The sequence below is a fragment of the Myotis myotis genome, unplaced genomic scaffold (genome assembly GCF_014108235.1).
Source record: "Myotis myotis isolate mMyoMyo1 unplaced genomic scaffold, mMyoMyo1.p scaffold_m19_p_1, whole genome shotgun sequence".
Classification (NCBI taxonomy): Eukaryota; Metazoa; Chordata; class Mammalia; order Chiroptera; family Vespertilionidae; genus Myotis; species Myotis myotis.
The window spans coordinates 32,091,068-32,112,164 of NW_023416313.1; the positions used below are offsets into that span (position 1 = coordinate 32,091,068).

The 21,097-nt window shown below is 42.1% G+C and overlaps 1 protein-coding gene across 7 annotated transcripts in view; it reads right to left on the reverse strand.

Moving 5' to 3' along the window:
• Positions 1–21,097, reverse strand: part of LNX1 (ligand of numb-protein X 1) — a 112,726-nt gene that overhangs the window by 5,605 nt on the left and 86,024 nt on the right. For all 7 annotated transcript variants that reach the window (XM_036333862.1, XM_036333853.1, XM_036333859.1 and 4 more), the window contains 3 exons: positions 9,835–9,969; positions 3,737–3,914; positions 1,944–2,172 (listed from right to left, as the gene is read on the reverse strand). In XM_036333862.1, the coding sequence (XP_036189755.1) occupies positions 1,944–2,172; positions 3,737–3,914; positions 9,835–9,969 (542 nt within the window). The remainder of the gene's footprint in view (positions 1–1,943; positions 2,173–3,736; positions 3,915–9,834; positions 9,970–21,097) is intronic.

Below are 21,097 nucleotides of genomic sequence, written 5' to 3' on the forward strand. Positions count from 1 at the left end.
GTGATGCGGTGCCTCCGAAGTCAGAGTGTGATCGATAATACTAGTATATCCAGGCAAACTGCCATCTGGTTGTACAAACGCACCTTAATGGAACCAGTTCCTATAGTAGGTGCTGTCACTGTACAGTCTGAATTTTTATTGTAGTATTTTTTATATCTACTGATATGATACCTAGGGTATATTAGATTTTAAAAAAAAACAGTACATAATAGTGTGTATGATAATACTATGTGTGTGTACAGATATATCTGCTTTTGCAAATAACCATGCCCATTCATTTACATTTTGTCCATGGCTACTTTCATGCTAATACAGGACTGAATAGTTGCAGCAGAGACAGTATAACCCACAAAGCCTAAACTCTGACCCTTTTCAGAAAAAGTTTGCCATCCCCTGACACACATACTCCCTGGACAAATACACAAGGAATTGGTGACAGAGATTATGATGTGAGAGGACTGGGATGGGAGACTCGACCTTTCACACTATACTCATTGGTGCCCTCTGAATTTTGTACTGTGCTTATTAAATTACTACTAGGTGAGAAGGAGATGGAGGAAGATAAGCATTGCCAGGGTGGCTGAAAACCAGTGGTGTCTACTGGCACTATTTTCACAATGCCCTTCTCTTAAAGGAAATGAACAAAATCCCAGGTGCCCGCCCACGGCCAAGTAAAAGGGGAGAAGAAAGCCATTCACTTGGTCGTATTTGGAGTAAAAAGTTTCTCACATTTGTCCCATCTTACATGAACCTTGATTACTTAACAGAATAGCTTTAAGCACAAAAAGTGATCTATAAAAAAAAAGTGATCTATATTAGAATGCAGTTTCAAAAAGATTTTTTTTTAAACAATAGAAGTAATAACCTCTTTGACCTAGGCTCAGTTCTAAATGTTTAAAGTTTTTAAACTGCCTCAATGCCCAGTTTTCAGCTGTTTAAAAATGTACTCATTTAAATTTATCAATTACTGAAGGCTCAGAAATGAATCTAGGACAGTTTGTATTTGAGTCAGGGATGTTTTATAAACCTCATTTTAAAATTAAAAAAAAAAAGACTTATCTCCACCCTCAAGAAAAATGTACTAAAACCAAACATCCTGCTCTCATTCATTTAATTCTAGCCAGCATATCACCTTCAGTGACTCCAATATTTAACATTTAAATCATGCATTTGGAATTCGTAAGAATCTTCTGAAGGCCCCGAGTTAATGTTTGTGATGCAGATGAACAAAACCCAATTTATCTGCCCTCTGAGTATTTAATTTGTTTACAGTCACTTAGCAAGGCTACCCCCAAATCCTTTCCTGAAGTGTCTATGAGACAAACAGCTATACTGTAAGATTCTAGTTTATTAAAGTGACAAGCCAGCTGCTTCCTGAAGTTATGTGCAAGAACTCATAAGAGTAGGTACTAGGGAGAGAAGATGATAGATGCGTTCTCAACACACGCATAAGCATAGGTGAAGGCCAAGTGTTCTGTGTTGCTTTAGGTTTAGCCAGGGGGCACCTGAGCTAGAGGTAAAACCATGGATGGGAGTCACCCTCCATGCAAGATCCTAGTGCTGTACCGCTAGCAATTCGGGAAAGGTGAACCTGCCCCTACTTGAGTGAACACCTTGGATTTCAGCATCCTCTCCCTATCAGCTGAGCTCCGTGTTGCAAAAAAACGGAAACGACTCTTCATGGCAGACCTGTGAGCGCCTCATAATGCATGCCTAATAATGTTTCCACATCCAGGCTTTTGTCCCTGCCCTATGGTTTCTGCCTGCATTTCCAGTTACAATTATTTCAAATAGCCCCATAACCAAGCCAGGGATTCATTAAGATGCTAGTGCCGTGAGCTCAAGAAAGTGAAAGAATGGTATATATATATATAATTTTACCATTCTTATATATATAGTTGTTCCCTCCCATACCTCCCCAAGGATGTCACATTGGGACTCACCGTGGTAATTCCAGCCACATGACCCAGGAGGGGGACCAGTCACCGGGTGGGGCCATGTTGTGGTTGGAGTCCAGAGCTGCTGGGCTGTTGCCTTCTTCCTGGGACTCACATTGTTTGACTTCCAAAGCTTTAAGAACCATTGAGGAGGATGTGCTTTTCAATAATGCCACGGCCTTGTTCCGGCTGACCTCTGTTAGTTCAACCCCATTCACATTCAACAAAATGTCACCTAGTGATCAGAGAAGCAGAAGCCATCCTTAGTGCAATAGGACCTTCTGCTTATAGTACAAAGGGGCAGGGACTGACTGACGGATGCAGTGAATAATGAGGGTGGGGTGCATGTCATCCTCTTGCATTGACATGAGGCTGGATTCTCATATAGCAAATGGTGAATTGTGTGCATTCTCCAAGGTGTTGGTAAGTCGTGTTTAGAGGTTTCTAAAGCATACCCATTGGTGTTTGGCTCTTGTCATTAAAAAAACAAAAAAAGGGAGGGAGGAGGAATAGCCTCATTTAATCAAAGAAAATCTTTATTTTCACTCCTTTTTTTGTTTTATGTTTTTAGCACAAAGGGAGAGCACTTGGCAAAAGCTTTCAGCACCTGCACAGAGCCTAGCGTATGATAGGTACCTAATTACACATGATTTGAATGAATAAATAAGGAACTACTCCTGAGAGTATCTGGCATGGAGTCAACAGCAGTTAAGAAAAATGGGCCCTGGAACTGTGTTCTCAAAGAGGTGGAAAGAAGAGTTAACATTTCTATTGATTGTACAGGTGCTAAGAACCAGCATTGGATAAGCACCTACTATGTGCTGGACCATTTCCATACATATCCTATAATCTGCTCATGTTCTCTCTCAAGTCACTTCCTGGTTGACCTCATTATTCTGCACCCAGGTGCTTGGATGAAAAAGAAAAGCAAGAGAAACTAAAATACATATTTCCCCTGCCTCCATTTTCTGTTCTTTTATCTCCTGATTTTCTGCCTCCTTTGAATAGCTTTTTTATATAGAATAACCACAGCAAGAGTAAAAAATAGGGGAAAGATGGGAAAGGCCCTGAGTCCTTCCTGACCCCAAAGGAACATCGTTAGGTTGGCTGACTGAATCCCTTAACATGCCATCCCCCCTGGCTCCACAGACTGAGTAACTGTACTTCAGAAACTTTACATTTTATCTCTTGACTCTGAATCCTTAAATAACATAACTGCCCAACCATCTGAGTTACCCCTTCATGTGCATTGATGATATTATTAAGGATACACATTTGACATTTTCATTTCAGAAGTCCAGGACACACAAGATTAAAGTAACAAAACACTTTTCACCAGTGGAAAAGTACCTATGGCATGGTACTTTCACTTAATATTCAGTCAAAGTCTATCCAATTATTTCCCCTATACAGCTCATAAAATTGAATAATTCATGAATAGTTTCATCACTGGATAAATCCAGCAAAGAATCACTTAGAATAAATGGAACAAAATTGTGCCATTTAACCAAGGCAACTTGCTCGTAACTAGCATTTTCCTATTAATTCTTGGCATAGTTTTCAGTACTTGCTTTACTAGCAAGCAAGGTGGCGCCCACATCAATCCACTTGAACTAAGGAGGGTTGAAACCCAGTCTGGCAACTACACTCAAACTACTCATGGTCAATGGGTAACAGATGTCCCGGCCAGATCACCCTCACATTTGCTTGTTAAATCTGGAAACAGTTACCTCACCTAGCAAGCTGCTAATTCCTCTTAACACTGCTGCCCCAGAACCTTAAATTTCTTTTCTTTTTACCTGTTTTTATTCTTCCATCTCTGCTTATGACTCCTCCGGGTTCAACACTGATGACGTAGATAGGCAAATCCCACTCACTGTGAGATGCTCCCCCTGAAACAGTCATCCCGAGGGATTCGCTGGGGTCTTTTCGGACACTAACCACCTTCTCAAGACAAGTGACTGCAAGAGGGAGGTGCTAAAGGCACAGACAGAAAAACAAACATGGGTTTGCATTTCCTACATACAAAATGGCACAAATATATGATAGTGGTATTTGGTCTCACAGAGAAAGACACACATAGAGAGAACCCTTGCTTTGCCATTCCCCCCACCCTCTAGGGCAGAGTTATATTATCCCAAATTCTATAGGCTGACTCAGAGGAAGTTCACATTTCAGTGAAAATGGAAAGAACTGTACCCCAGATTTTTCAAGTGATTCATTCCTGATAGCTGAGTCAACATTTTGGAAATAACACCCATTTCATTCATGAATATCAGGATTTTTTCCTCAGTTACAAAAGTAACCAAATTTTAAATAATAGTGCCAGTTAACTTTATGCAGGTATCAATTATAGAAATTCTCAATATAATGGATTTCATATATATGACTCTTAAAAATTCACCAATATCTAGGTTTCTCCCAATTAGCATCTTTACGCTTTAGTATTTCTAAATAATATGCAGTCAGTTGTACTTTTTCATTTTGTTACATAAAATATATAGAATATAAAGATATAGTATACGCAATTGTATAGTATACACTGTGGGTCAACTTTTGAAAAGCAAATTTGATTTAATAGCACTAGATGAAAACCATGCAAAGCTATATGCAGCATTATCTTGAAGCAATAATGTAGAGAAGGTTAAGAGCACTGCTTATCAATGAATACATATCAATGTATACTTTTCCAAAAATGTATTCTCCCTGCTGGTGCAGTGATCTAGGCAGCGGTCGCCAACCGGTGGTCCGCGGATCACTGGTGGTCCGCGAGGTCCGAAAGGTTGGTGACTGCTGAATTCTAGGGGACTAAGACTGTGGGCATGTGCACTGCAAATAAAACACTTGGTCAAACCTCAAAGAAGTATCTGGCTCAAAGCATAGCTATAGTTGTACCTACGGAAGGAACATTTAAAAGCACATCTGACTAAAAAAAAATCAAGGTACAAATTAAGTGTAAGTGTACTAGCTCTTTTTAAAAAAAGAAGAAAAATGATTTGTATTACTATTTGCATTTCTATAAAGAAACTGGGAGAAAAATTGGTTTCCTGGGGGTAGGTGGAACAGGGACTTCTTAACATATCCTTTCCATTTGAACCCCCCCCCCCCCCCCACTCTCTCTCTCTCTCTCTCTCTCTCTCCATATATATATATACACACACACACACACACACACACACATACTAGAGGCCTGAATTTTGTGCACTTGGGGGGAGGAATCCTCAGCCCAGCCTGTGCCCTCTCCCTGTCCGGGAGCCCTTGGGGGATGTCCGACTGCCACACAGGCGGGAGAGGCTCCTGCCACCACCGCTGTGCTCATCAGTTGTGAACCCAGCTCAGGGCTTCTGGCTGAGCGACGCTCCCCCTGTGGGAGCACACTGACCACCAGGGGGAAGCTCCTGCTTTGAGCATCCGCCCCCTAGTGGTCAGGGCACATCATAACGACCAATCCACCGTTTGGTCAATTTGCATATTAGCCTTTTATTATATAGGATATATATTATCTATTCAACAAATCAAATGAATTCTAATTAAACAAATGTCTACAAACTGGATGGATGACATCATATAGAACTATTTTACCTGCAAGCACAGGGTCAATTCTAAATGCCTCATTAGGAAGCAAGATAAGCCTAGGCTTTGTGTGCATTTATTATCTATGATTTCCTGCGGTTTTAAGTTAGCCATGTCTCTCTTAATGGCTTCATTGTACGCACTAATGGCCTGTTACTGTACCCCTAGCATTGAATATAGCATTTAGCACACTGAAGATAGTTTTAAATACATGTTTGCCGAATAAATGGATGAATACATTGCAAATTGCCACAAATTGTTTTTGGTAGTAATAGAATAATAAGTCAGAAATTATGAATAATTATGGCAAGGTATATATTATAATTAGTACTTGTAAGGTCTGGATTGTGTTTATATAAACCCCAGAACCTTGAAGATAATGGTTATCAGATGAGGGTTATAAAACTGAAATAAGACTTTCTTCAGAGTAAAGTTTCAAAATAAGACTAGTAATAGTCCTAGCACTCCGGCTAAGGCCAAGGAGTAGACTTAGAGGGGCTCTCAAGATCCATTCTCAGCACATGACCTTTCCCTTCTGAAAAGCAATTAGATGCAGGATGTCTCTTCCTTTAATCACGAGCATCTCTCAGAAGAGCCCCACTTGGAGATGCAGGCAGTTCTGAAATGCCCCCAATGTGGCAAGAATTCTAAACCCAGAGACTCCCACTGGCTGCCCTGCTGCTTCAGCTCATTCCTGGGGATATTTGTAAAGCATTTACTCCTGATGCTCTCAAAGAAGGGCTTCATTTCATTATTTCCACATGCGGGACAGGGACATCGTAAGGGTAGTTGATCAATCTCCTGAGGTGCTGTCTAAAACACAGTCTGGAATATTCTGAAAAACAAGGATAACTCACACACATAACTCACACACTATCTCATTCTTGAACAGCTGCCTAATACTTTGTGTGGATGTGTTCTATTCCCCACTGATGACAGTTTGTTTGCAGTCTTCTGCAGAATTAAACAGGGACACTGCAAACATCTTAGACTCACATATCTTGTGCACTCATGTAACTATTTCTTAAGGCTAATGTCCTAGTATTACAATGGAGAAATCAAAGAGCCTGGCATTTTACATTTCAATAGACGTTGATAAATTACCTTTGCAATGGTTTCTGTCATTTATTATCTCGCCAAGACATTGTGAAAATACTGATTTTTCACAATTCTGCCGATACTGTTTTATCCATATTTACCAATATTTTCCCAGGTGAAAACAAAGATTCCAATAACTTAATTACCTTTCTTTGTAGTAAGTTTTAACATCTCTTATTGATATTTGGGTTTCTAACAGTAATTAGCTTAGGAGATTTGTGATACTGTGATCACTCAAGCTCCTTCTAGCTTCATCTATGAAATGGGTAAGAATGCCCATGTAACAGCAAACCTGTGGCTAAAAGTAATATAACCAAGTGGAAAATAGGACTTTTTTTTTTTTTTTTTAAAAGGTGTTATAAAATTCATTTGAAAGTAGCAAAATTCCATATCTTAAGAAATATATCCCAGAAGTTACATTGGCTTTTCTCCTGCCACTCCAGTTAATAGGAATTCGTGAGGCTTTAATATTTGTTGTGAATAAATATCGCTGAAATAATGTATAGATTGGCCAGCTACACCTTTGGGAAAAGGAAGGAAATATATATTTGTTTTCTACTTAGGCAGGTCCAGGCAGGCAAACTAAGGCTTAACATTTTAAAAAACCAGGTAAGTGAAACGGGTGTCAGGAGGAAAATTGGGACCTGCAATCCAGGCTGTCTGATTCTAAATCCATGCTCCTCACTATCCCGTTTTGCTTTTAGAGGTAATACTGAAACGCGTGATCTAAATTAACTTACCAATGTTCAGGCATCTGTCAGAAAAACACATGAAAGAACTAATCACCCAATTTTTCCAGAGGGAGTTTAACTAGTTCATTGACTACAGAACTCAACCCAAATCAAATTGTGTCAAATAAATCACATGACACATGTTTTGGTTGCGGAAAGCTACGTCCTCCCCGCTGCAGAGGTGTGTTCATTGATGTTTTTACATGCAAATTCCTGGAGATCAGAACCTCCTTTCACTTCTTCGGTGTGGTGCTTCCCAAACAGCCTTTCTGCAAACAGACATGACTGGACTACCCCAGATAAGAAATGTGTCCCTGTGTCCTGTGTCTCCCACATACTTGCTTTACCCACAGGAGAGACACACCTGTGTTAGGAATGGAAAAGCCCCAGTGCTCCCTGACCCCTCCGTACATGGACTTGCCTAACTTTGGTTGGAGAGAAGAGAGTTAAATACAACAGGGATCTTTTCCCCCCGTTTTCTTCCCCACACCCCTTCCCTACTTTGGAGACTTGAAGGTGCTCCCTAATGTTTAACACATGATTCATGATAAAATAGTTTAAGCTGATTAAAACATGTCAGGGCCACCAGTGTACTCTCAACTATAAAATTACATAATAGAATATTTGCTTTGGGTTTTTAAAAAGCATTTTAGACATATTAAAAAACGAATAAAGATGAACATAACCTACCCAGATACCTGGCAACCAGTGTCAGACATGCATGTCCCATGTACAGCTAAGGTGCCTCTCTGACTTCTCTGGATCACATTCCCTTTCCTCTCTCAGAGGCAGCCACACTTCTAATCGTGATGCCTATTGTTCTTTAACTTTTGAATTCACTGAAAACTTTTCTGTCTCACAAATCTTGGTTTGTCTTCTTTGGTATTTCTTTGAGTAATTTTACTTCCTGCTTTCAAAAAGCCATGTTGTTTCCTAAACAAAATACATCTATGTCTTCATTTCATTTTTAAATATGCCACTTTTAATGTGTGTAGGAGCATTTCAGAAGGCAGAGAGAACTATAAATTAAAATGAAAATAATTACAATCTCTACTGGGCCAGTTTGTTATGCATGTTTTCCAGGAATTGAACATATGAGAGAGGGAGGGTTTCAGCAAAAATTTGATCAGACCCTCCTGGCTCTTTCCATGATTCATTATGGTTAGGTAGAAGGGGTTATAAAACCACAGGGCTGGTGGAAGCTTCATTCTTAGGGGTTTAGTGAGCTAGAATATAATATGGTCTTGCTAACTCAATTATAATTAGCTAATTAGGTTAAAACTTTAATTAAGAGAATAAACTAGTTTTCCATTAATAGCATTAAATTTATTTAAACACACTAATGGTATTTACTAGTGAAAAGACACCAGGGAGTGCTTATCCATAAAATGTTTTAGCAAGGAGGTACTTGGTCTGTTGAGATTGCTTATTGTAAATAAACCTGGAATTTATGGATTTATGGGGCATAGCTGGCTGGTAGGCTGGAGAAAGGGGAGAGGGAGTATCCTTGTAGGCTGTGTAATTAACAGCATACAAAGCAGAGATGTTGCAAAATCAAAATTTTGAGTATAGTTTCTACATACATTGCTCAAAAATTCAAACTTGTGAATTATTCCAAACGGAAATCTAGCCTGATGTGGTATGTAGGCATTCCCTAATCTGATGCAGGAAGAACGGGCTCTCTATCAGATTTTTTAGTTACAAGTAATTTAATGAAACCAGATCCCAGAAGAAATGGCGGCCAGAAACTCATCACCATCACAATAGGATGCCAAATGGAGGCTATTGGACTCAACTTGGTCTAAGCAAGGTGTGCGTTGCTTAGACACCCAACCAAATGGAGAAGTTATGGCGCTGCCTCTAACATTGGCCATAGACAGAAGGAGAAAGTGGGCTGAGCCACCTCATTTAAAGAGGAGCTGCACATGGCAGATACATGCTGCTTCACCCCCCGCTTTTAAAAATGTTTCGGGATTTGAATTCCATAAGATAGGGCATGTGCTCTCTGGTTTGCCCCATCCCCACCACTTGCTAGTGTTACACGAACTTCAAGTGTTTATATTATTTCTCTGGGTCCTTCTGCAAAAACATACACCCTAAAATAGCAGGGGAGTTGCTCCGTTTCAGGCAGACTGGGAACTTCATCCAGAAGCCAAGCAAACCTCTTGCTTCATTTCAAAGTGAATGAAAAACAGTCCTGAAACAAAATGAGTTGAAATGACATGACATCTATTTGGCTTAGACCAGAAATTATGAGGTCTGCAAGATCAGGTTTCAAAACCCTCCTGCATCTTCCTCTCTTCTGCTTGGATGGGAGACACCTGCTATCCCACCAGGCCTTGAAGATGGGACTCTGGGCTTTTATTGTTACAAGATAAGTCACACAGTGTTTAAGTGATGAAATCCAGAGATGACACTTAGAAATGTTAATGTGTGCAGCCTTCCCGAGAAATAACTCACTGCAGAAGCGGTGGACATACCCTACTGGGTCTCACCTTGGGGTTGTGGCTCCTGGCCCCTGGCCCCGAGGACCGGCTGCCGTTGCTGCTCCAGCCGGCTTCCTGAAAGATGTCAGGACTCTGCTGACGGGTCTGGCGGGACACGACGAGGTGGATGCGCCTTTCGCTGGCCTGGGTGATAAGACACAGGCGTTAGCACTCAGAGCTTCCTTCCCAAGCATCCAGGCACCAGCGTTACCAAAATGTGTGAGTTTTACCTTTTCTATGGAAAAAAGTGGTTTCTAGTATTTTTCATGGCAGTGCCCACTTGGTAATTTGACAAGAACACAAGAGTCATTTCCTTTACCCCTTATCCAATGAATGGCTCTACGGTTCACAGCCTGAGATGTTGTTTGAGAAACTTTCCAATAGAATAGGGTGTACAGTGTAAAGTAGCAGCCCTGTCAAACTCCAGGCTGAAGGTCTAAAACCAAGGGTCAGCAGTGAAGAAAAAGCAGTAGAGTTATTGGCAGGAATGTTATCACCGCAGGAAGACAAATTCTGTGTCTGACGGTTTCAAACATCTGGGTACTGGAAACGATGAGCACTTCAGAACTACAGGGGTGACCCAGTGGCCCTAACACAGCCCGATCAAAGCCCTTTGCCTCAACCCTTTGCTTTCCATCTGACTACATTAATTCTGACGACTCTCTGCAGTCCTCTCTGCCATGTGTGCTGATACTTGGACAGAGTGTTCCAAATAGCAAATACATTCCTTGTTGGTTAAGGTCCATTCCACACCATAAATGCACAGGCTGGCTTTCTGCCACCGAGGAGTTTCATGTGTGCCTGAGAGCATGAGAACTGGTTGCTGAGGCTCCAGGTCTGCGGGGCAGTGAGATGAGACCTTGGGCCTGTGAAACATACATGAACAGGGCCTCCCGTGAAACATACATGAACAGGGCCTCCCGACGGCCTGGTGAAGTAGCCCCATGAGCTTACCCATCACTATAGTAAAAGCTAACAGTGCCTGAGGCAGGGCTAGATTTGATTAGAAAAGTCCCCTTCAAAATACTAGATTTGGGGACAAGGGGGGTAGAGAAGAGAGGAGTACGTTCTAGGGGTTCCCAACTTCGTCCCACCCCCTGACCATTCACAACCACAGCAGACCTGACATTGGCCTGCTTGCCTTCTTCCATCTCAGGCATGGCCATCAGACCACAAGAGAGGCCACGAAAGGAGCCACAAAAGTCTTGCTTCATTTCTGAATTTGAATTCCATTCAGATAGGAATTCAAATGAGCTCAGAAAGTGGGAACCGAGCTATTTGCTTCCTGACTCTCTTCTGCATCGTCCTTCCCACAGAACATAACTCACTCCCACTCTCAGGAACTAGGACTTAGTTTGTGAAACCTTAAGCAGTAAGAACCCACCAATGACATCAGATCCCCACTGTGGTCCAGCACGGATCAGCCAAACCTTCCCAACTCTGCATCCTTATATTAATAAACATCTCTCCTCAGGGCTTTCTGAAAAACTAGGGGTCAATTGGGTGGCAGTACATTAGATGAACTTTTAAGAACAACTGCTGAAACACCATAAGGGTGTCTATTGTAAACATCATGGTAGACGGTGGGCCAGTCAAATAGATTCATTTCACATAAATTTAGCAAATTCCATCAAAAAGGACTCAGAAGGAAAGTTCAAGTCCTTCGCTCACTTTCACTTCTGCGGGTCTACCCGGTACTTGCCCTTTCTCTGTTCCTTCACCTATTTCCACTCCCCGGGTGTTTTTCATCACATCTGAAGCCTGTGTCGGAACAGAACAAAAATAACCAGCCCAGGAAACAACAATGAGCAAGCTGACCTGAAGAACTAAATTCAATTCTTGGAAGAGTATTTTGTAATCACTGTCTCTTTCTTAATACTGTGAGCCTCACTTATCTCAATGAGGTTATCTTTGTGAGCTTTCTGAAGCAAAAATTATTAAGAGATAAGAAGTGGCAAACATTCAAATCAAAACGTCAATGGCTGAACCCAAATTTGCTTATCTTCAGGGAAACTCCGATGTTTCAAAGGCTCTGGGCAGCAGGTTTGTCTCTAGGCCAGGGGTGGGCAAACTTTTTGACTTGAGGGCCACAATGGGTTCTTAAACTGGACCGGAGGGCCGGAACAAAAGCATGGATGGAGTGTTTGTGTGAACTAATATAAATTCAAAGTAAACATCATTACATAAAAGGGTACGGTCTTTTTTTTTTTTTTAGTTTTATTCATTTCAAACGGGCCGGATCCGGCCCGCGGGCCGTAGTTTGGCCACGGCTGCTCTAGGCCATCACACTGTGCTGCGCTCACTCTGGACCAGGAATGTGACCTGACCACCTCATCAAAGCTGAGAAAATCCAAGACTTACACATCGAATCAGCTTGCCAGGCAAAATCCAAAATGGCAAGGAGCAGCCTTCAAGAGCTATTTAATTCACATTGCGAGCACGAATTTCTCACTGGATTTTCAAATGCTGACTTTTATTAACTTGTTGGCAGGAAGAACACTCCAATAAGTAACCCTGGTATCGATTTACGTGGAAATAAATTCCCTGCAAGGCTGGATCTGTGGCTCTCACCAGCCACCTTATAAATTGCTCTCAGCAAGGCTCTATCTGATGCACGTTCTTTCCTAGCTTTTGAAGTCGAAGGTGGAAAATGGGCTCATGTGTTTGTCCTGGCTCCTATTCCCAGGAACAGCTGGATTCAGTGTCGAGAAACAGGCCTTAGCATCTGTCTTTCTTTCCACAGAGATGAATCTGGTGTGAATGTGGAGTGAGGGTGAGAAGGTGGGCGAGGGGGAGACACAGGGACTGAATGAAGGAGAGAATGGCAGCAACTTGTTCATTTCATACAGACACAAACATGTGCCCGGGAGAGGGGTGCAGCAGACCGCCATTTAAGTAAACGGAGGAAGAACATGCTACAGGTTGGAGGTGGGGCAGCTTCTCTCTCACATCACTTGGGTGTTGCATTTGGATGAAAGGACTGTTTAACAACGGGCTGGCTCAAGTAGTAGGCAAGGCGAGAGCTAGGTCCTCTCACTTGAAGTTTCCTCTCCTCTCTCCCTAAGCATTCTCAGTGTTGCTCTAGACCAGTGATGGCGAACCTTTTGAGCTCCGTGTCAGCATTTTGAAAAACCCTAACTTAACTCTGGTGCCGTGTCACACAGAGAAATTTTTTGATGTTTGCAACCATAGTAAAACAAAGGTTTATATTTTTGATATTTATTTTATATATTTAAATGCCATTTAACAAAGAAAAATCAACCCCAAAAATGAGTTCACGTGTCACCTCTGACACGCGTGTCATAGGTTCGCCATCCCTGCTCTAGATAAACTCTGGGCACAGTGGTCACAAGTTGCACAGCCCAATTGCTGCGCCATATACTCCTTCCTCTTCCAAGAAAGATGCACGCATTAAACTCCCTCTCTCCTTTCGGGTTAGAGGAAAGGGATTCTGATGACGTCCACATTCTCCACTGTGCACCTCAGCTTGTTGGCAGCCATCTGTCCCCACAGCTGGCATACGCCAGCTCTGGGCCAGGCACGTCACTAAGAGCCTTGGGGACATGCTCCTGCCCTCAGGGCCCTTGTTCTGCTTCAGGGACAGTCAGAAGCAGGTGCCATGAAAGAGATGTGGGTAACACACAGAGTTTCAGAGGCAGAGCCAATTACGTCTATGGGAAAAGATAGGAAAATCCTAACATTTAGAGAAAGCCAGAGGGTTAAAACTGAGTATCATTTCTCATGGAAAAGCTTGCTTTTGGTTGGTAGGTTTAATGGCTGCTTTTCTCTAAGCATTTGAAATTTGACTAAAAACTGCCAATAATATTTATATGATGGGAGTAAGCAGAGGCCATAGGAGGGAACCATAGTCCAGCAGCCTCATGTATAGGTAGCCATGTAAAAATAATAAAATTTCATCTCTAGTAGTTAGAAGGAGTCTGGGAGTTCCATCATGTTCAGCCTGGAAATGGCTCCTTCCCCTATAAAATTTACTATGACTGAAAAACTGCTCGTATTGTCAGGATGCAACATGGACCAGAAACTTCGCAGAACAGAACGATGAAAATCAAAGATGCTACAGCACAAGGAGCCAGGAGGGGCATTTTGCAGAGCCAGTTATTGGAGGAGAGGGGTCTTTCTACCGTCCTGGCATTACATGGGTCCATGAGGTTCCTGAGAGAGAGAAAGTCAGCCACAAATAAAGGCAGAGCACTTGTACTCAAGGTGTGCATTTCTCACCCACCAAAAGGCTTCACCTATTCATCTGGAAAGGAGGATTGGAGTTAAACCAATTAATTTGCTTAATTAAAATGTTTGGTAAACTATGCAATTTATGTGGGTTCATTGATTGTGTTTATTGCATTAGCTTTATGAAGTTTCAAGTTAAGGGTCACCACATTCAACACTCCAATGCCAACCCCCAATGCCCCAGGGTTTTATTCAATAGAAACACCTGAAAGAGGAAAACTCTAAACTGACTGTTGGGCATGGAGGATTAGCTGCTCAGAGCAGGTAACCATATACACAGCACCCTCGACAACCCAGTATAGGCTCACAGGAGATTCCTGTTTGACTGGGTGGCTCTCTTGTTACAGAGATGAGTAAGAGGTATAGTTGGATTTATAATAATATAAGCTGTTTACAGAGTTTTTCTCCACTTAGCATTTCATCCATTAACATCAAAGGTCTTAATGACAATTTCTTTAAAAACAACCTCATTCTGCATCTACATACCCCTCAGGTTTCTTTTCCAAGGAACCCAGAGTGAGACAGTCTAGCTTTCACTGATTTTCAGTGTGTACTTGTGAGGATGGCTCTTTCTAAGCTTTCTGGAGTTTGCCCCACTTCTGCTTCCCTTCCAGCAACTGCTCATGTGTTGTTCTCTGTTCATCCATCCTGTGCTCCTACAGCCCTGGGGACTATGAGAACTGGCTCCATACAGTTGGAAAGCCACAGACATGGAAGAGATGTCAGACATCATCTAAGCCAGCTTGTTCTCCGTAGCCCATGCTTCAATTCCCCTGCAAAATCCTTGCCATGCGGTCACCGGCTCATGCTTCAGTGCCTCCCACGACAGTGGACTCGCTGTGTCCCAAGGCAGCCAGGCTGTTTTTAGACGCACTAATGAGCAAGTTGTCCTCAGGCTGAGCTTACATTTGCCATTCTCTTGTTTGCCCATTGGTTCTGGCCACGTCCTCCAGGGTAACCCAGAGTCAATTTCCATGTGACAACCCTCTCTGAAGATAACTCTCACTGCCCTGGCTTAGCTCTTCTCCTTTCCAGGTCAAGTATTGCTAGTTTCTTCAATATTTAATATATTTTCAAGTCATCTCAAAAACGTGAACTCTGGACTCATTCTAATAAGTGTGTGTGTGTGTGTGTGTGTGTGTGTGTGTTTGCGTGTCTGTGTACACACAACAGATCTGGAGCTAGAAAATGAGTTTTAGTCTAGCCATCACAGAGTAGGATGTGTGTGTGTGTGTGTGTGTGTGTGTGTGTGTGTGTGTGTGTGATTTATTTATTTATTTATTGCTGGTGGACCAGTTATACCCAGAACCTCATTGATGGAGTTCCCATTTTGCCATTTCATACATGCATAGGGGACTGTCTCATGCTTTTTGAAGCCAAGAATTCCATGGATGTCTGCCTTCATCATTACTGATGAATTGAAAAATGCCAGTGAGGTTCCAGAACCCGGCTATGGAACACATGACAGCCTTCCAGCCTGGCTCTGAGGTCATGCATGGCACACAGACCCTTCATGGCAACGCAGACAGCAGGAGGCATCAGAACAGGGCTGCTGATTGCTATGCTAGAAAAATACCAAAGCCGTCAGTTATTCCTAGTGATATGGCAACGTCCTACACAACAAGGTTCAGAAACAAAGTCCTTATCCTAACCCTCCCTCCAGTGAGCAAGAGAACTTCTGAGAAACAAAAGTACCTCTCACTGAGCAAAAGCTAGGGGGCTCCAGAAACATACATTCAGATGAGCTAATGGGGCACTGTAAGCTGCTATTCCCCCTATGAGCTCCATGAAAGCAAATCTGGTGTGTGTCAAGTTGTTCACCATTGAAATGTTAGCACCTAGCATAGTGCCTGGTACATTTTAAAAAGAATTGGCAAATACCTTCTGCTGAGAGGCTGCAGCCGCTTTAGTGAGCTCAGAGCAACCAAAGTCTGGCCAAGGAGAAAGGAAATCGACGGAGGCTGTGAGGAAAAGGTGACGAGGAGCCTTAGGATCTGACCAGGATGGAAAACAAGATTTGACACAGCAATTTGGTGTATCTTCCCCACTAGATTCTAGCTCCATATTCACCCTTACGTTCGAAGCAGCACATATCTTTTAGGGACTAAGAAATTAATGATGATGGTGGTATGACAGATACAGGGTCATACAGATGTCAGTGACAAGGTCAAAATAAGAATTTATTTTTGAGTCCCTGAATCTGATCACCGAGTCAATAGAATGACCCCACTCCTTTGCCTACAGCAACTTTTTATTTTTTTTTAAATGGTATCTAGAAAAACATGCACGTGAGGTAGGTTGGAGAAAAGTAGTGAAGTTTCAAGATCCTGTAATATTTGCAATGTGTAGCTGTGATGAGGGTCACTCCTAAAATTCTAAGCTGTGCAGTTTACCACGTCATGCTTTGTCATGAATGTATGAAATTTAGGGCTTTATGTAAAAATTATTCGGGCTGTTAAGAATTCAGTTCAGAAGAATGTTTTAAATCTATGTAGTAACCTGTGAGCATTACGTTTACCGCAATGCCATGCTAAGGACATTTGTTTAAATGGGCATTTGATGCTATATTTGCTGTGCTCATCTGTAAAGAGCACACAGATCTAGCAGGTCTCATTTCACTGGCTCCAGGGAACAAAAGTGTTGCCTTTTCCCAATTAAGTAGTGGAACTCATGAGCTGGAATCGCATATTTAGACCAAGTAGGTAACGTGTGTAGTTTGTTATTCACTTTCTGGCTCTGTCTAAAGGCCAAACACCTTCTTTTTAAAAATTTGAAGAGCCTGGTTGCCAGTTGTTCTTTGAAGAAATAACTTTTCATTTAAATAGTAATTCATGCAAAGGAGGGGGGATCACACATATGTCAGTATTAATGAAAACCCATCTTATCACCATCTCTACAACTAGCTTTGCATTTTTTTTAAGCTTCTGCATTGAGTCTGTAAGTTGCCTGAGGTAAAAAAAAGCACAAGGAGGATACTAAAATCTGAAATTCATGATTATTTTCTTTATTTATTAAATGCATATATTTGAACTCCTAAGGAAGTAGGAACCCACTGATCCAGAATTACAGATAGATGAGAACACCTCAAAATAGGCACAACTCTCAGAATAAGTCATTCTCATGTGGAACACTGGATAGATGTAAAAGCTGAATCACCAAGGTATTGAATGTTCAGATGTTTTTTTGCCTTTAGGCTCTCAAATCTTTGGTCCATATTTCTTTGTTCTCTCATTTTAGGTTATGACACCAGACAGTTCCACAAAGCTGTCTCTTTCACAGAGTTATTCTAGCAAGAGTGCTCAAAAATCTTAAGTCAACACAGACAAAAATACTAAGTTCTAAATCAGTCCACTGCCCGTAGTTCAAGCTTCTGTCTCCTTAGATCTCCCCTCATCAGGAGCCTGACTCTCTCTGTCTCTAACTCTGGGGCCTGGCACCCAGGGCTGCTGCTGAGTAAGCTGAGGTTAGGACTCCACATATGTAAAGTTGGTCAAATTTAAAACAGTTGTGGTTTCCCTGTAATAACTTTTCCCTGAAATAATGTGGAGAGAGGCAGAAGCGTGGTACTGTGGGAGAAAACATGACCAGAGGACGTGTTGCCTGGGAACTTCTTTGTCAGGCAAATATGAGTCATGGGCCAGTGCTGCCACGGGCTGGTTGGAAATCTGAGTTTTAACCTTTGAAGGGTATTTAGTTGAAGGCCCGCAGGTTGGTGTGTGTTACAAGTATCACATAAATAAATTCCACTCTTGTGATTGCTTAACTGGGTTTCCCCAACATTCTATTTTTTCCATTTCTTTTCCAACTAGCTTTGCCCAGTTTTTTAAAAAAATTTCTCCTCCCCTGCTTATAAAGCACATTGACTTTGTTTAGTAAGCAGAAGAATCTTTTAGGAAGTCCCACTATTAGGCAAGATTTCATAAATTAACGTTCTCAGGGGAAAAAATGTTTTTCCTCTTCTGTTACTAATCTACAAAAGTAGCCTGCCATATGTAATCATATGTAGGATGCCAAATTTTTCCAAATGACACAAGTAGGGGAGTTTTTGTTTTGCTTATTGCGAAGTATAAGTTGGCAGACCTTCTCCAGAATGAAAGCAAGTTGCACTGGTTGACCTGCAGAGGGCGCTAACAAGTGGAACACAAAAAGTCTAGTTTTTACAGAGAAAAAAAAAATAATGCTTAGAGTGCAGTTTCTTTATGAAGAAAACCAACAAGGACTCTTTCTTTTTCATTGGTTAATGTCTTCATAAACATTGTCTATTTTCTGTCGCATTTTTCCTCACAAACAGATAGGAATCCTCAACTTAATAATGGCCTGACTGTATTTGAGATCTGAGATAGGAATATATTCCAAGCTCTACAAGGTCACGAACTGTGTCAGTCTTCCTCCCCATTGTACCACCCACCTCTTGGCACACAGGAGGTGCTCAACCAATAACAACTGAACAAATTAAAGTGGACAAAAACAAAGATTCTAGCCCAGGCCAGCATGGTTCAGTTGGTTGAGCATCGTCATGTGCACCAAAAGGTTGCTGGTTTGATTCCATTCAGGGCACATGCCTACGTTGTGGGTTTGGTCCCAGTGCATATGGGAGGCAACTGATGGATGTTTCTCTCTCTCTTTTCCTCTCCCCCTCCCTTCCACTCTCTCTAAAATCAATGAAAATATATTTTAAATAATAGAGATTCTATCTTGGGAACAAAGATTTGGTGCTTGTTCTTTGGTAAATGGGTTGACAAAAAAATCCCTAGAGATAAAATGTGTAAATTATATTTTATATTTATTTACATTTTTATAATTTGATTCAATTTATTCATTCAACAAATATGTATTATTTACTATTTCCAGGCATTTCTCTAAGTGCTTGAGATATGATACTCTAATATTCTCTACTAAATTGGAAGGTAATAACTAGTTGACAGAAAAACAACATAACGCAGATTAGAGGATACAGAATTGTGAATAGTCAGTGCTATTTTCAATGGGATTGTCAGAGTGGTGTTTGAGAAGAGACCTAAAGCATGGGAGTGAGTTTACAGGTACTTGGAAGAGTCTTCCAGCCAGAAGGACAGCAAGAACGTCAGCCCGGAAGTGAAGAAGTTTTTGAAATGTCTGAGGAGTCATAAGAAGGTCCCGTGACTGAGCTGGGTAAGGAAAGGGGAGAATACTAAAAATTCTTCCCTTTGTTTAGGAAGTGAAGTTGGAGACATAAGTAAAGGTCAGACAGATTATGTATGGCTCTACAGGCCAGTGTTAGGTTTGGAGTTTTTAATATAAGTATCTTGGGGAGCATCAGAGAGCTGAGCACAAGAGAGGGAGATGATGGCCTTGACTTTGTAAAGTGGTTGTTCTCACTGCTGTGTGAAGAGCAGAGGCAGAGGACTGAGTGTGGAAGCAAGGGGACTAGGTAAAAGGATCTTGCGGTGGCCAGACCAAAGCTGATGGCCTGGCTGAAGGAAGGTGGTGACAAATGGATTGTGGGAGGGGGATGTAAAAGGAGTAAAGATTCTTTTTGGCCCAAGTAACTGGGTAAATGTTGTTGTCATTTTTAGAGACTGGGAAAGACTAAGGGAAGAGCAGGTATGACAACGGGTGGAGTGGAAGGAAGCCAAGGGTTCAGTTTTGGACATTAAATTTGAAATGCCTTTTAGACATGCACATGGAGAAACGAAGCAGGCAGTTGAGTATGAGCTGTGGTCTTTAGAGGAGTTGAGGCTGGGCCTGTGCACTTGGGAATAGCTGGCATAAACTCCGGAAGGGAAATGCCTCTTGTGACTCTGCTTTTATTTACTGCCTGCATAACCTCACATCCTGTTGGGAAGATCCATGAGGCGGAGAATCACCTTGGAATTAGGACATCACTGAGAGTCACAGTTCAGGAGCCAAGGCACAACGTGTCCTTCCTATTCTGGTGGATGGAGCAAGCAGGGCAAGGCCCCTTGTCCCCTCTGCTCAAGTTGTCCACATTTAACATGACAGTCTCCTCCACCATGTGGTTCTCCTCAAAGAACAGGGATAACACACGCATGATATTGAAAAGTGTTGCCAACATCGGGAACTCCATGGCTGGAACCCGAAGGTGGGAAGATTTATTAGGACGTAGATAATCAAGTCCTTAGGGCAGGCTCTGCTATGTCACTTTCCATGGATCTAGGTATAAGATTCAGTCAACTACTGATGCGAACTCACTGTTGAAGTCACTTCAGTCGCTAAGTGGAAGCTGACATGATGGGCTGGGGAATGGCAGATATTCGTAAGACACCATGCTCCAGGCATTAACCACTTCCCTACAGGCTTTAGCAACATGTTCTTTTGTGTTGTATCTCCTTAGAACGAGTCTCCCTGCCTCGCCCACCCAGAGAACTTCTAATTTCTCAAAGCCCGGGTTCAAGATCTTCCTCCTCTGAAAAATTCCTAGGCCCATCTAAGCAAAAATCTGCCATAGAAGTGGGGCTGTGCACCCTCCAGCGATCCTGTGGACAGAGCCACTATAGGATTGGCTAAGGCTAAGCCTCGTCTCTGTGGCTACGTCCTGGCTGGGGGTTGATGACCTGTGTGGCACAGTGCTTAGTGTCTCCGTTCCAGGACTGTCACACCATGTGGCAGTCATTTAGAGAAAGCCCACCTCCCCTATTGGACTGTGGGCTCCTTTGGGAAGACAGCCAGAGTGTCATCAGCTCTCTGTTCTCTGCACCTCACCCAGGACTAGTCAAGCAGCAGAAACGTAATACATATTGAGTTAAATGAATGAATGGGTTAGAATTAAAAACACACACACAATCCCAGAACAAAGCCTGTTCTTCTAAGAAAAAGCTGGAAGCTCAGTGAGCTTTGGAAAAACTAATGATGACTCAGCTCAAGTCAACAAGATGCATGCTGGGGGTTGATGACATCACACTGGTTGGAAAGTGAATTATTCTGAACCAATGTTGCGCTGTTGGGAACTCTTATTTGCCTGAATGATCAATAATTTCTCTCTCTCTTTTAGTAGGGGACTTCCTCCAAAGTTCATACTTCAGTT